The 15,157-nt window shown below is 42.4% G+C and overlaps 1 protein-coding gene across 1 annotated transcript in view; it reads left to right on the top strand.

Moving 5' to 3' along the window:
- Nucleotides 1-935: 935 nt before the first annotated feature.
- The window catches only part of OXCT1 (3-oxoacid CoA-transferase 1), an 84,339-nt gene continuing 70,117 nt past the window's right edge, over nt 936-15,157 (top strand). The window contains exons 1-3 of the mRNA XM_059833338.1: nt 936-1,054; nt 3,896-4,004; nt 5,404-5,494. Of these exons, the coding sequence (XP_059689321.1) occupies nt 971-1,054; nt 3,896-4,004; nt 5,404-5,494 (284 nt within the window). The 5' untranslated portion in view covers nt 936-970. The remainder of the gene's footprint in view (nt 1,055-3,895; nt 4,005-5,403; nt 5,495-15,157) is intronic.

Here is a 15,157-nt window from a genome sequence, read left to right as displayed (position 1 = left end):
GCACTGATCATTTGGGGTATTTTTAGAAAGCGTAAATAATGTCGGAGGCATGCTTTGAATTTTTCTTCTAGCAGCAGCAGCCATGCCATCAGCAGCAGTTCACATCACGCGGCTGCTTAAACAAGTATACATCTATTCTAGTAATATTTTCCCACCCAAACATAGCTTCCAAGTGCCCTGTGGAGACCATGTGCTTACTGGAGCCTGGCTCACCCTGAGGGATACACATCGGAAACTTAACCATTCAAAGCCTCTGTCCTTACTTTAATTCTCATTATGTTAGTCCTCGCTCACAAAGTGATAGGACAGAAATTTAAAGCCACCTTAACTTCACAGGGAGACATCTGCGATGGCGCATCTGAGTTGTCCATCTGTGGAAGTAGTGGAGCATCAGAAGGAAAACCCCCCCAGTCCTTCATAACTGAAGTGATTGTAACATTGATGGGTTTGTCCACGTGTGTTTTCCGTGGGTCCGAGGGTTTTTAAGAACAAAAGCGCCGGCTGCTGGGTCGGGGGTATCAGTGGGCTGTAGCACGTGGGGGCTGCTTCTGCTCCCCGAGGCCCCAGGAGTGGGGGCTGCTCCCCCCGCCTGGCGTTGTCGCCGGACCCCCGTGGGACAGAGCCCGGGCCGGGCTCCCCGGGCTCGGCAGCCGCGCGGCGGCTGGACAGCTCTCCCGCGCCCGCGCCCGGGCCGCAGGCTGAGGGGAGCCGGCAGCCGCCGGGGCCCCGGCGGCTGCCGGCTCCCCTCAGTCGGCGGCTCCTCGTCCCTCCGGCGGCCCCGCCTCGGGCGCAGCCGACGTCAGTGGGCGTCAGGGCCGAGCCCCCCACCCTCCCTCCGCCCGCGGCATCCGCCGTCCCGCCCGCTCCCGCTCCCCTCGCCCGGCGTTGGACAGCAGCAGCAGCCGCCGCCTCGGCCCAGCCCGGCGCCCCTCCGCTCCGCTCCCCGCCCCGAGAGCCGCGCAGCGCGAAGATGGCGGCGCACAAATTCTTCCTGCTGCCGCTCAGCCGCCGCATCCTCCTTCCCGCCGCGCGGGCGCGGGGCGCCGGGGCTGAGGTAAGGCGAGGCGGCGGGAGCAGGCAGACCCCCGGACCGCCGCTCGGCCGCGCCCCCGCCGCGTCCCCCCCGCCCGCCGGGCCTTCCCCCCCCCGCCGCGCCCGCCCGGGTGGCGGTGACCTTGGGGGGTACCCGCCGCGGCGAGGCCGCGCTCGGGGCCGCCCCCGCCGGGGGTCGACGTCTGCCGCGGGCGGGCGAGCCGGGCGGCCGGAGCCCCGGGGCGGGCGGCCGCCATGCTGCCCCGAGGGTGGCGTTGCCCGCGCCCGCGGGGAAGTGATGGGCTTTGTTTTGTTTTTTTCTACTAACGCGACGGTTTTGGCCCGACGGAGGCCCGCGGGCTCTGCGGGAGGCGGGCGGCGGGGAGGAGGGCAGAGCGCGGCCCCGGGGCAAGCCTGGCCCCGCCGGCGGGTTGGGATGCGATGACCTTGGGGGACAGGCCCGGAGGTTTGGCTTTGGGGCTTAATTTTTTAAATTCCCCTGTGTTTGCAATCGCAGCACGATTACAGTATGTTACTGTGTACTTCAATCCTGCTGTCACCACGTCGGACTTTCCTAGAGTTAGGCTGCGGGCGCAGGCAGGCAGTGTCCAGGTCAGCAAGAGCAGCTCCCTGGCAGTCCCACCGTGCATTGCTGTTCATAAACCTGTGGAGTTCAGATGTGCAGCTAGCTTGCTTGCTTGCTTTGCGCTTCCTGGGGGAAGCTTCAGCCAAACCTCATGGATCTAATGGTTTCCAGCCCACGTGTAACCGTAGCCACATTAATTTTTTGTCTCTTCAGCCAGAATTGTTTCTGTGGCTTTTCTTACTTTATTTTAGTTGAAAAAAGCTCATCTACTCTCCTTCTCATGCCCATGTTTACTCTTCCTGATGTCTTTATGGACAAATAATAATAACTCTTTCAGTCTTTGTTTTGCTAAGTTATATTTTGCTCTTCTGTAAAATTTACTTTTATTTTGTTGATCATTCTAGGAGCTCATCTGCTCCCGTGTTACTTCTCTCTTAAACCTGGATTTCCAGAATTGCACCCAGCTCCTGAGGTCTTACCTGGCTGCCCCAGTGTGCAGGGGAGGGTGGGTGACCCCTGGCACTTTGGCTCCCTGAAAGCCCATTGCTCTCGAAGAGCAGAGTGGGTGGGAAAGGGGCTGAAAAGAACGTGTTTAGTATAGGAGGGCAGATGCCCTCATTAGAGACATCCAACTTGGGAATGCATGCATATGCAACACATGCTGCTCTGTTGTTCCCCACTGTTACAGGCAGTGAGGAAGATTAAAGAAAAGGTACCATGTGCTCTCTTTAAAATATTTTCCTATGTGTGGGTACAGGGCCACGGCAGTGGCCTGGCCTCCTTCCAGCCCTGGCCCTCATGCCTTCTTGAAGCACTGTTGTACCAGGGCTCCTGAGGCTGCCAGCACTTAATACTAATTTTGTCACTTGCCCACCAAATGTGACCAGAAGAGATGCTCTTTGCAGTCTTACTGTCATTATGAAAAAATGTTTCTGAAAAAAATACTCATGGTATAATTGAGCATGGGGAAGCGTCTTCCACTCTTTCTCACCTGGCACTGTTCCTTATGACCCACGCACTGATTTTTTTTTTGAGCACATCAAAGCAGAGGAACATCAGTGTTTGTATTGGGAAGGAGATAAGCCTCCATTCAGAAAGGTTTTCTTAATATTCAGTGTAAACTCTTGCAGCCTTAATTTTATAAGGAAGGCAGTTTGTGTAATTTTGAAACTGAGCCAAAAATTATTGCCCTGGTTGTAACTGGATCTTAAGGCAGCTCTTTAGGGAAGAATTAGGCTATTGTCTTTAAAACGTGTGTAGATTAGCTTGTTTATTATTTATTTACTCATTCTTCTCTTTCTTTCCCAGTTTAACATTTCTCATTTCTACTATCAAATTAGAAGTGGAAACACCAGTAGGTAGTATTTTAACTTCCAAATACCCTCAATTTATGGAGGCTGTGTCAGTGAAGTGACTTAAATGTCAGTTGTTCCCGGTGCCTTGACAGTACTTGATTAGTATTAATGCATGGTAGTATTACTGGGAAATACTTGGGAAAAAAAAAAGGTTAGAGTAACTGTGACCTAGAATATAATAGATGAGTTATGATGGTTACTATGTAATGGCTTTGCACTGTCTAGTTTTGGGGGTGGGATTTATATCGATTTCCCTCTTGCCCTCCCTATTTCATCAGTTTGTTGGAGTCTCCCTGATTCTGGGCTGCTCTTCAACAACACAAAGAGCTCTAAGACTGCGTTAGGAAGCTGGGGGAAGGTTCACTCCGTTGAAGGGAGTCCTTGCTTACTATACTGCCAGCACAGAACTGTACTTCATATTGTTCCTTGGACTCCACTCAAATTTTGTGGTGGTGGTGACTCTCTGCTTCAGCCATTTCTAATTACGTTTAGTGTCTGGATATCTTTGAAGCTACAAGTAGCAATATCTAGGTTGGGTTGCTCTAACTTGTGCTGAGGAATTGCATTTGTGAATCTGTTCACAGTAAGTCACAATTTGTCAGCAATTTAGGATGGAATTAAAAAAATTCAAATCTGTTTGGATATTGTCAAATTGATGCAGCTCATATTAAGCCTAAAGCCTTCATAATACATATGAATGTTGTAAAATACAGGTGATGTGGGGGATAGAGAGACAATAGAGTCCTTGTTTTGGACACCTGAACTCCTCTCTCCCTCCCGTCTCCCCGTGTTTAGTGTTTACAGTAGCAATATCTTTTTTCATATATTTTCCCCCTTACCTAGCCACAGGGATGGTTGTCATTATAAAGCTACTATATAATGCTTTTTATTAATTCACTCGTTTCTTTTAATGTTGTTCCAGATTTGTGGATGCTATTTTTCTACCAGTTGTCATCGCAACACCAAATTTTATACTGATCCTGTTGAAGCTGTAAAAGATATACCCAATGGAGCAACTATACTTGTTGGTGGTAAATATTTAAATTCTTTATGGATGCAATCACATGTTCTATTAATGAGATATTTTTTACAGTTTTACCATGTTTCTTTTAATACTAGCTAATTTGAGAATCTATGTACTTGTATGGGTATTTTAAACAAGGGATTTCGTACTCTGCTAATGAGGGGCAGACTCTTTCAGTGAGAAAATCCCAGTTTGTTTCTTAGGGAAGGGAAAAAGCCTCAGAAAAATCATCAGGTTTTTTCCCATTAGTGAAGTGTTAGACTTTACTTGTGCCAGTTTGAATGCAGAAAATCAACTAGGGCTTTTTCAGGTGAGCATTGTTATTTCAGATGGTGAAGTAATGACATTTGGGTTGATTATTTTTATAGTAGCATTCTCTGTGTTCTGTATCTGCCTAGTCGCTGGGTCTCTGTGACCTTGAACAAATCGCCTAACCTGTTTCTGGCTGTAGGAAGTGAAGATAATACTTATCTACGTTACACTAAATGGTTATATGTAGCATTTCCAGAAGAGTCAAGAAGTTGTGTTATACTGACTTTCACTGTGACTTTAGCTTTTGAATATTCTAGATGATTTTCACAATTTCATGTTGTTCAATCTACTGAAAGAAAAGTGATCTCTTTATTTAGGAGGTTATAAGCGATTTTTAGTGTTGAAGAAGTAATGAATGTAATGTGAAACATAGGAAACCTCACTGGAGATGTGTAATGAGGCAAAATGCCTTCTAGGAAGAACTATTGGGATTTCTTCTTTTTTGGAACAAAAGAAGGTCTGAGGCTAAGTGATTGGGAAGGAAGTGGTAGTAGTTGTAGTGTTAGAGCCTGGCCTAAGATTCAGGTGCCTCAAATGTGGCATGATATTTCATTTTAGGCGTACTGGGTTCTTGCATAATAGGTAGGAGTGTGAGGCACCTCAGCCTGGGTGGAGATCTGGGTTACTGTGCTTCCAGTTACACATCTTCATGGAGAGCGTTAAGATTCCCAGATTTTTATCACCTAATTACAGGCTAAGCTGTATGGCAGAACTCCTTGCTCCTCCTGTTTGACATTGTTATGTGCAGCAAAGAACTGACGGTTAGTTGGGTAGAAAGAGAGGGAGGAATAATGAGTACAGTGGTTAGGACACGTATCAGGACAGCCAAGGTCCTGGAGCCCTTCTCCAAAGGATGTTTTTGTGTTAGCAGACCTCTGATGGTTAAATGGCTTTCATCCAAACTGGGAAGTGACTGGGACATTCCAGAACTACTCTGCAACTCTTTCCAGAAGTGTTGGTTTATTTAGTCAACTAAGGAGCTTGCTCTACTCAGAAAAGATTTTTAATTAAACCATGCACATTCTCAGACTTCTGATTAATCTGTGTTCTTTCAAACACTTGTTACATATTCAATTTTCTTTTATTTTACGTAGGTTTTGGATTGTGTGGGATTCCTGAAAACCTCATTGGGGGTTTACTGAAGACTGGAGTAAAGGGAATAACAGCAGTCAGTAATAATGCAGGGTAGGTATTCATATGTCTGTGGTTTAATAAGTACAGACTAAATGTTCCGTTCATGTGAAAAGGCTGATATGTATGAAAAAGTCTTACTTTTCATCATAAGACTTTTCATATTAATCACACAGCTTTGTTTGAAAGTGTTACTTCTGGAATGAGCCCAGAAAGTACAGTTCTGTATGTCTACTCAACTTTGTCAGGCCGTAATTATCACTGCTGTAGACAGTTGCAATTATGTATATTTATATATTTTTAACTGGTTGACTGTAACTGAAAATTCTGACTTAGGTGCTTTAAATGTAGTGTCAGTGATTTTGTGTGTGTGTGTGAAGTTCTAAATAGGGATTATTTTTTTTAACTACAGTTTGGTGCTTTCTGACCTTCTTATTGTATTCTGTTACTTTAAAAAAAAATCCAAGCAACAAAACCCCGCAGAAGAGGACTTGGGGGTGTTGATTGACAGCTGGCTGAATATGAGCCAGCAGTGTGTGCAGGTGGCCAAGACGGCCAACAGCATCCTGGCCTGTATCAGAAACAGTGTGGCCAGCAGGAGTAGGGAGGTGATCGTGCCTCTGTACTCGGCACTGGTGAGGCCGCACCTCGAATCCTGTGTTCAGTTTTGGGCCCCTCACTACCAGAAGGACACTGAGGTGCTGGAGCGTGTCCAGAGAAGGGCAATGAAGCTGGTGAGGGGTCTGGAGCACAAGTCTTATGAGGAGCAGCTGAGGGAGCTGGGGTTGTTCATCCTGGAGAAGAGGAGGCTGAGGGGAGACCTTATCGCTCTCTACAACTACCTGAAAGGGGGTTGCAGAGAGGTGGGTGTTGGTCTCGTTTCCCAAGTGACAAGTGATAGGACAAGAGGAAATGTCCTCAAGTTGTACCAGGGGAGATTCAGGCTGGGTATTAGGAAAAATTTCTTTACTGAGAGAGTGGTGACACACTGGAACAAGCTGCCCAGGCAGGTGGTGGAGTCACCCTCACTGGAGGTGTTCAAGGAACGTGTGGACGTGGCATTGTGGGACATGGTTTAGTGGGCATGGTGGTGTTGGGTTGATGGTTGGACTTGATGAACTTACAGGTCTTTTCCAACCTTAATGATTCTGTGATTCTGTGAATTAGGTGGGGTTTATCTAATAATGCTTTGTGCATATAGTCCAGGCTTCTGAGGCTGAAGTTCACAATATGTTGATCTTCATTTTTTTTTCAGTGCTTCATGCTTACCATTGTACATTCATTGGATAACAGATATGATTTATATTGGTGTTTGGCACACACAGAGTCAAACTCAAGCTCCTTAGACTCTTGTGGGAAAGAATTTCTGCTGGATGATAAAAAGGAGAGAGAAAGACAGGAATCATTTTCAGTGGAAACATCGATCACTTAGAGTAGAGATCATTCACTTTCCTAATACTCTTACTTCTGAATGACACGCATATATGTACATAGCGAGACTGCACAGATGCTCCTGGGAGCGAGACAGGGGTTTGAATGTGAGGGAAAGTAAAAAGAGAAGCATTGTGGAATAGAATGGAGAGGATGACATTTTGTATTGTATTCTGCATATAGTTGGTGTTGTTATAGGTTAGAATTAATTTTGCTTGAAATAATGCTAACTTTCCTGTAAATTCTTTGGACTTTGAGGCTGGAGTGATTACTTAAAAACATTTGGTTGTTGGCGGGAAAGCAAAATTTAATTTCTTTTGTCTTGAAAATAGTTCTCCATGAACATCTGTGGAAGACTGGTAAGCTCCTCGTGTAACAGTGTGATGATTTGAAAATGCCTGAGGGCATCTAGGCTTTTCATAAAGTCTAGTTTGTAAAAATCCTGTTTTGCTCTCATGTTGAACAGTATTTATGTTGAAATTAAATTCATAATAAAATATAGTCTCATCTATTGTTTTTATTTATTGTATTACTACTATACGGAACTTAGCTTGCTATAGTTTGGTAGGGTTTGGGAACCAGGCTAAAGCATAGATGACGTCGTTAATAAAGTCAGAATCCTCATCATAGTGATTGATACCATTTAAGCATCTTTGAATACCATGTCAAAAAGTATAGTGATACTATCAAGTATTGCAATACTAATAAATGGATTTGAAAACTGAAGTAGCACAACAATCGTATACACTTCAGCAATAGTATTCAAAGGGTGAATCTTTCCTGTAATCTGGGGATGTCGGGTACTTTGTAGGATGAGTAATTTGCCACTTTCCAAGATGCCTCAGGATTCAGTGTGTTTTGCTTTGGCGCTGTCTTGCTGCAGTTGATGCCCTGCTGTGTTTCATCTTCCTGACTGCTGCTTTATCTTCTCCAGCTCTTCCAGCAAACAGGAGGTAATTGGTTGTGGGTAGGTTTTCTCATCCTACAGTGGGGTTAGCAGGCAACTTGTAATTGGAGCAGGGAGGGAGCCAAGTACATAGACAGACAACCGGTTCTGAAGAACAGTGCAGCTACAGGGATTAAGTCACGTGTCTTTCAAAATGTGTGAACCACAAAATGTGTTACAGAGCTGTCTGTTTATAAATAAAATAGCAGCACTTCACTTGCATCTAGGGGAAAGCAGTAATTAGAAAGTCCTGAAGTGCTCTTACCAACTCTGTTTTAGCTGAAAAGAAGGTTCAGCAAAGCCTAGGAATGCTTGGCAGTGTCTGGAAACAACTGTAAAGGAGTAAGATGTTCTCAAGTTCGCACCCTACTGTTCTGTGCTGCAGTGTAATGGGGAGGAGATTCCTCCTGCAAATCCTCGTTCAAATCACGTAGTTGCTGGCAGGTAAAGTCCTTGTTTTGGCCTTTGAAAGGCTTGCCAAGGACAGGTTGTACGGTAGTGTATGGGGTGTTCTTAGGCACCCTAGTTAGAAATACCATACTGCTAACCTTATTGTCTGTTACTGTGCATTATGTTAGTGTGCACGCTGTGTGCTAGCTAGTGAAATGGCACCTGTAAGAGTAGTTACTCTTTTGCCAAGCCAAACGAGGTGAAGTGTTTGAAGTGGAAGCAGTACAAATATCCATTATCTCTGGTATTTACACAACTTGCTGCAGAGGAAACTGGAGCTTGTGAACCAGGGAGGCAGTGAAAGATACCATGGTGGGTGGGTGTGCTTCTAAAATACAATCACTCACACCTTCCCTTATAACTTGTTTTGCCTACATTGTTTGTTTTTTTATGTGTTATTGTGTTATGTTATGTGTTATTTTATGTGTTATGTTATTGTGTTATTTTATGTGTTATGTGTTATTATAAGCCTGTTAAATTTAGAGGATTCTGTCTCAGTAAGCTACTAAAATCCATTTTACTAATTTTTTGCTGCATTATTGTTTCAATTTGGTTCACTCCACATATGTCAGTATGTCCTTATTTTAAACCTTGATTCAGTAAATTCCCAACATAGTTGTGATCGGTATACAGTACCTTCTTGCACATGGCTGTTTTTTCATCTGCTTCTGAGTTCATGGTATCTTGTTGCATACTGATTTCACATTACAGTGGACTTGGATGTTTTAGGTCAGCTTATGCTAAGACTTCCCTAATACAGCCTATCAGACCTATTGTTTCAGGATCTGTGTTACAACAAAAACTATGTTCTTGTCAACAAAGCCAAATATTTAGAATGAAAATTTAAGAAATTGGCACCAAATTATTATTTTTAATTAATTTTGCTTAATGAAATGCATAACTAATTTTGGGTATAATCACATTCCGAGATCAACACTTCCATTCTGTCTCTACCACCTCAATAGGCTGAATATGTACTTGGTAGGAATGAAGTCCATTACCTGTAGTACTGGTCTGACTTGTACATGTGCTCTGACTGTTGTATCAAATAAGCCACTTCCCTCTGGGCTTTGTCTGCTTTTGAGACTTAAATATGCATTCTTTTTGAATGCAATAGTGTTGTACAGTAGGGTTTCACTTACAGTAAAAATAGGGAAGTCACAGTTAATATCTTAATTACTAATCATCTGGGTGATTATCTAAAGGAAGATTGACAACATGCTGTCAGATTATCACACACTCAGACTGCTTAAAAGGCATTACCAGCTTTTTGAACCTTTGGTCTCTGTGCTCTTTTTGAAGAAGTTCTTTTTATGTTACAATGTTATGCATTAGTAAGGAGAAAATAGCTTTGAGATGAACATTTGAACTGTTGGTCATGGTGTCTGAGTGCACTGTTAACTTGGTTCTGTTGAATGTAATACCCTTGTTTTCCTAATGGGCTACTTGCAGTTGCCAAGTCTCCAGATAAGGCACTACTCCATGGCATCACATGCAATGGTAAACTTACTGCATCCCACATTCTAAAGCACAAAAAATATTTGTATGTTCTTAGCAATTAAATATTTTGAATTTAAGGCAGGATTGATAAATGTTATGTTTGTTAAAATTTAAGGTTATTTCATTTTTCAGTCATTGAACGTTTCTGTTAAAAACAAAATGTGCCTGCCATCTTTGCCACAGACTCCCTATTTTTTCTTGCATATGTAACTCCTATGGCTTAATTCCACCCTTATTATTACTTTTTTAATAAATATATGTTATATATATTTATATATACATATATATTTCTATTACTTATATATATTAAAAAGGTATATGTTTAAAAATACCGTGAAGTGGAAGTTGCATTCCAAATTAATAGAAAGTTTAGAAGTTTTTTCACATAGTATAAGGTGTCAGGTGGTTTTAATGGCATGAATTTGACAATCTTTTGATTCAGAGAGCTAAAATGTAGCTGCAAAAGTCTATGAGGGACTGGGAAGAAATGTATGTGCACAAAGATATGATCAAGTGATGCTCAGAGTATCTTTCATTGTGTGTGTCGTTTTTGTATATGCGTAAGAAATTCTTTAAACATCCCAAATTAAATAATACACTTTCAGAAGTGAAATACAAGGTCATCAATATCTCTTACCTCTCTTGGCTGAGAGAGAAGAGTGGAGTTAGGTAAAATCCTGTGCATGGCAAGTTGCAAAATAATGAGGCAAGGTATATAAGGTATTTTTTCAGTGTTAAGTTGAATATCTGAAGCAGTTTACATTTTTTTTTTTAATCATCTCCATTCTTTGTAAAGAATCTAATCAGATGCTTTATTACAGCTATTAAATTGGTGACACTGTGTGAACTGCAAATCCCTGAAAATCTGACCAGGTCGTCTTGCTAATTTTAGTGTGGAGGTTATTTAGGATTTTGGCAGGGCGAATTGTGCTAAACTTTGCACTACATGGAACTATTGAGAAATCAGCTGTGCAGATGACTTTCTGGTTGTCATTACAAATGAGGAAGATGAAATAAGTATAGAACTCAGCATGGTCGAGGAACAGTGTCAGCTTGGTTTTAGGAAAGGGACAATAAAAGTTAAACCTAGCTTTCAGCCAGGACAATTTTGAAGCATGATACATTCATGATGAAATTCAAATATTTGTTGGATTAAGTCTATACCATATAACTTCAGTGTGAAGGAAAAATATGGTAAATTTTGAAAGTTCTGAATAGAGTTGTTTTGTTTGTTGCAATGAAAACACAATATGCCATTTAATAGCAGAAAGGAATGTGGAAAGAGGACACCTTGCTGCTAACATAACCATGCAATGTACAGTACTTCTCCTCTTCAAAAATTATCTGCCTTCACAACCTTTTGATGGACTTGGCATATATGCCTGCACCCATCATTCTTACAGGAGTGGAGCATCGTTTCTGGAGGAAGAATACTGCCATTTTGCTGTGAGGCTGGAGCTGAGATGAAGTTACCGGAGCAGAGAGGACAGAGTTCCCCTAAGAAAGCTTCATTAGCAGAGGGTGTAGAATGCAGTGCAACCACTGCAGAGAAGGAGCAGAGGGAGTTTAAGGCTCAGTCACACCAACTTGTACGCAGGGCTTCGTGATTTCTGGCAACCGTGGGCTCCCTTATTTTCTTTCTTCTTTCTCCCCTCAAAGTGGAAGAAGTCCCAAGCTGCTGAGCTGAGAGGGATTCAGTACACTGTTTCTTTTGTCCCTTGTCATGTGCTGAAAAGGTGGTGAGACAGTTTCTGTCGTTTCTGGGAGCTGTGACCCTCTGTCCTGTTTTCTGTCTTACCTCTTCCTTCTCCTGACCAGGACTGCCTTAGCATATGGGAGCACTCATACTTCTCTTTTCCTTCTCTTTGCTCTGCCACCTTCACTCAGAGAGCTTCCACCTCTCTTTTCTGCTTTCTATTAAGCAGTTCCCATTAGGACAGATGGGAAAATGTCCTAGGAAAAAGGAGAGAAAAAAGGTGGCTGAAGACAGTGTCTCAAGAATCAATAGGGCAAATAAACATTACGCCTCTGTCTAATTTACCTTCCTATAAGCTGAATCTGTTTTCCTCTCCCTGTTAGTTGACTCCCATTCCTCATCTTGCCCTCATTCTATGTATATTGCTGGAAGTGGGAGGCAGAAAAGGGGGAGAAAGAGTATTGTCTGAGCTGGCTCCTTTGTAATCTTCCAGTGTAACGCATGGGGAATTATTGCAGGACATCATAGTCTCACTGTTAAGAGCCAGCTCCATGACTGAGGAAGATGAGTCATCAAGAATCGTTATGTGAGTGATTGTCCACATTTATTTTACCCTTGGTTAGCCTCACATTTATTTGGTGTCTTCTGGCAAATGCCATCTAGTAGGCATCCACTAATTTTCTGCACAAAGGCTATAAAGGATCACTTTCTGGTGCTACCAGGATTATACTTCATAATTATTATTTTCATGGCCCTATGAATGTGAATCACTAAGAACTCGGATGATATCTTCAGCCACGTACCTTCTTTCACGTTGGTGAAATTTCATGCTATAGTCAGGCACCCCTGTGAGACTGAAAGCTTAAGGCTGTGTTAGTAAGTGGTGCCGAACAGGTAGTGATTGATGCATTCCTTTTAGTTGGGAAGCATATCTGGACTTCCCTAGGAAGCGTGGTCCGATTAGGAGACATAATTGCATCTAACTTGGAGCAGATCCTTTTGAGGACTGAAAAGCTGATGTTGCAAAGTGAAGCAGTCGAGATGAAGCCTCTTCTAAGTGGAGAATGATAGAGAAAATTGTTTCCCTCTTCCACTCCTAGCCTCTTGCCAGGAAAATTTCTAGCTCTGGAACAGGTCCGTCTGTTATCGAGTTTCATGCATAGCTGTGCAACACTCAGACCTGCCGAATGCCTGGAGAGACTGCTTATGTATCTCCAGAAACTGACTAATGCGTTTACATAAAGCATTCTCCAGGAGTGGGACCAATCATAAATACGCTTGTTTGCAGCAACAGCAAGTTGTAGGAAACTCTGTTGTCTGCCTGAGGTGGAGCCTTGCCCCAGGAGTCTTACTACATGCTTTTCTTTCTCTATCAGTAGTCTTCAGGGGTGATGTAGTTACCCTCCCATCCTTCCAATCCCCAAATTATGAGAAGAGAAAGTTCAGGTAGGGCATCATGTTAGCTCCTCTTTGGCCAACAGGTTTTAATTCTCCAAAACTCAAATATTCATGTTAATCTTCCATAACCAGTGACTTCTGGTCTTGGTGGGATCTCCCAGGAATATGCATCTCAGGTCCTGGTATCTATCTTTGAACAACAAGTATAGAGGAAGACTTCTGCATAAGGGATGTAGAATGAAGCCGTTGTGCTAACTGATGCAGCTTACCAGCAGTTTCCAGTGTTTCCGGTAAGGGCAACCAGTCTGTCCTGACCACCCCCCCTTTTCTTAGACACCTATAAATATCTTTACAAAGGCAGAGAGAGAGAGGATAGTGTAATTATCTCCTTTTACTCAAAAAAGTCCAAAAAACCATCTTATCTCTCTTGCCAGAGTAGTGTGACATTCCAAGTCTCCTTTTTTCTGCATGCACATGCTAATTTCTATTCTCTACTTCATCAGGCTGTGTAGGGTTTGTTGGTGTGTGAAGCTCTTATCAGCTTGGAAATTTAGGTAATCTCTTCTTCCCTGTGATGCTGTAGAATGTGTTTTGCTTGAGCCACCAGAGAGAAAGGTTTGAGAACTGCAAATTACTGTTTATCTGGAGTGCAACATCGACATGCTGCCTTTGACTACTTCCAGTATACTTGAGGTATGTGGGCTAGATCTGGCTAGGAATTGTCTTTAGCTAATTTTGTTATTAGAAAAGGCAGACATTAGTTTTTGACAGGAAGTTTTCATAGGTCTGACAGGGACAAAACAATAGGAAAGTGTTGCCGAATGACCAGACCTCCTTAATTGTGATTACTCTTTCTCATCCACATCAGTAGAATGGGGAACTTGCGTCACCTATGTTTTTGATGAGTGCCAGTTAGATCTCTTTGCCTATATGTGTTCCATGTATTCTGTTGATTAAGATTTCATCCTAATACAGAATAGGGAAACTTCTAGAAATTGTAACAATTTGAGGGCAAAAGAACGCATTCTCTGTCTAGCACTAATGTGTACTTTCCCTCTTGTGACAGCATACATAACAACTATATCAACTCTTACCACACCTTTTTCCTTCCTATCTAGGGCAACACATTTTTATGGCACTCACCTTTGTTTAAATTTTTAAAGGAATGAACCCAGCTTTTAAAATAGGTATACAGAATGTATTCTTTCCATGCAATCAGTAAAGGATCTTTTTTTCTTTTTACAGTTACTGTTTGATAGGAAGAGCATTGCCTGCTCTTTAGGGGTAACATTTTCAGCATAGACATTATTTAAGCTAAAAAGTTCAAAGAAACTTTTGCACCTAAAACAAAACAGCCACGAAAGCAGCAAAATATGAAAGGGAGAACAAGTAAGTAAAATTAAAAATGTTATATTGAAATGTTATATTGAAAGAAATTTCCCTAAACCAGAAATTGTTTTTTATTTTTATTCTGGGATAGAGATGTCAAGTAAAGAGCAAAGGGTAGGGAGAATAGGAGTCAGAACAGCATTTTCACTGCTGTGTGAAATGTTCATTTCTTAGAACATTCAAATATAAGAGAAAAACATAGGAAACGTAAAATAGGTTGAAGTGCTCAAAATGAGTTTTTGGGGGGACATGAAAGGAAAACTGATGTGCCTGGAAAGCAAAAGGCTTATTTCAGCTGGAAATCTGAATGCAGATTGCATCCTTAAAAAAGGTGGATAACACTATATTTCTTCTAAGAAATTGACATCTAAAATAAATATATAAGATGAGTAACAGCAATTTGATTTGTGATGCTGCTCTGAAGAAGAATGTGCCTGGGAATTGGAGTAATTTTTTGTTACCAGGCAGGCATGGTGCATGACTTTCTGAAGGTAAAATTCCTCTTCTTATTGTGCTAGAGAAATGAGGTTGTATGACATGTGTGCTCAGTGACTGATCCTCACTGCAATTTTATTTTTGAATAAATTGACTGCTTTTGAGATGAGCAGAATGAGTGACTTAAGGAGTGAGGAACAACTTGGGATGAATGTGAGAATAATTTTGTGTAATTTTCTAGTAAATTTCTATAGGGAACTTTGTAACTACAAAGTTTTGTTTGAGAGAAGATACCTTCCTATAGTAGATGAGGGAATAAAGTGTATCTGTATGGGATCCTGCATGGGATCCTGCAGGATGATATGCAAAATACTGTTAAGGACAATGTGCTCCAGTCCAGCTTCTGAGACTGTAGGAGGAAGGATCTTAGTGAAATTAGGCAGAAATTTCTTTAACCGTTACAAATTTGCTT

The sequence above is a fragment of the Gavia stellata genome, chromosome Z (genome assembly GCF_030936135.1).
Source record: "Gavia stellata isolate bGavSte3 chromosome Z, bGavSte3.hap2, whole genome shotgun sequence".
NCBI classification, from domain to species: domain Eukaryota; kingdom Metazoa; phylum Chordata; class Aves; order Gaviiformes; family Gaviidae; genus Gavia; species Gavia stellata.
The sequence above is the reverse complement of the archived record's forward strand: the minus strand, read 5'-3'. Positions and strand labels throughout refer to the sequence as shown.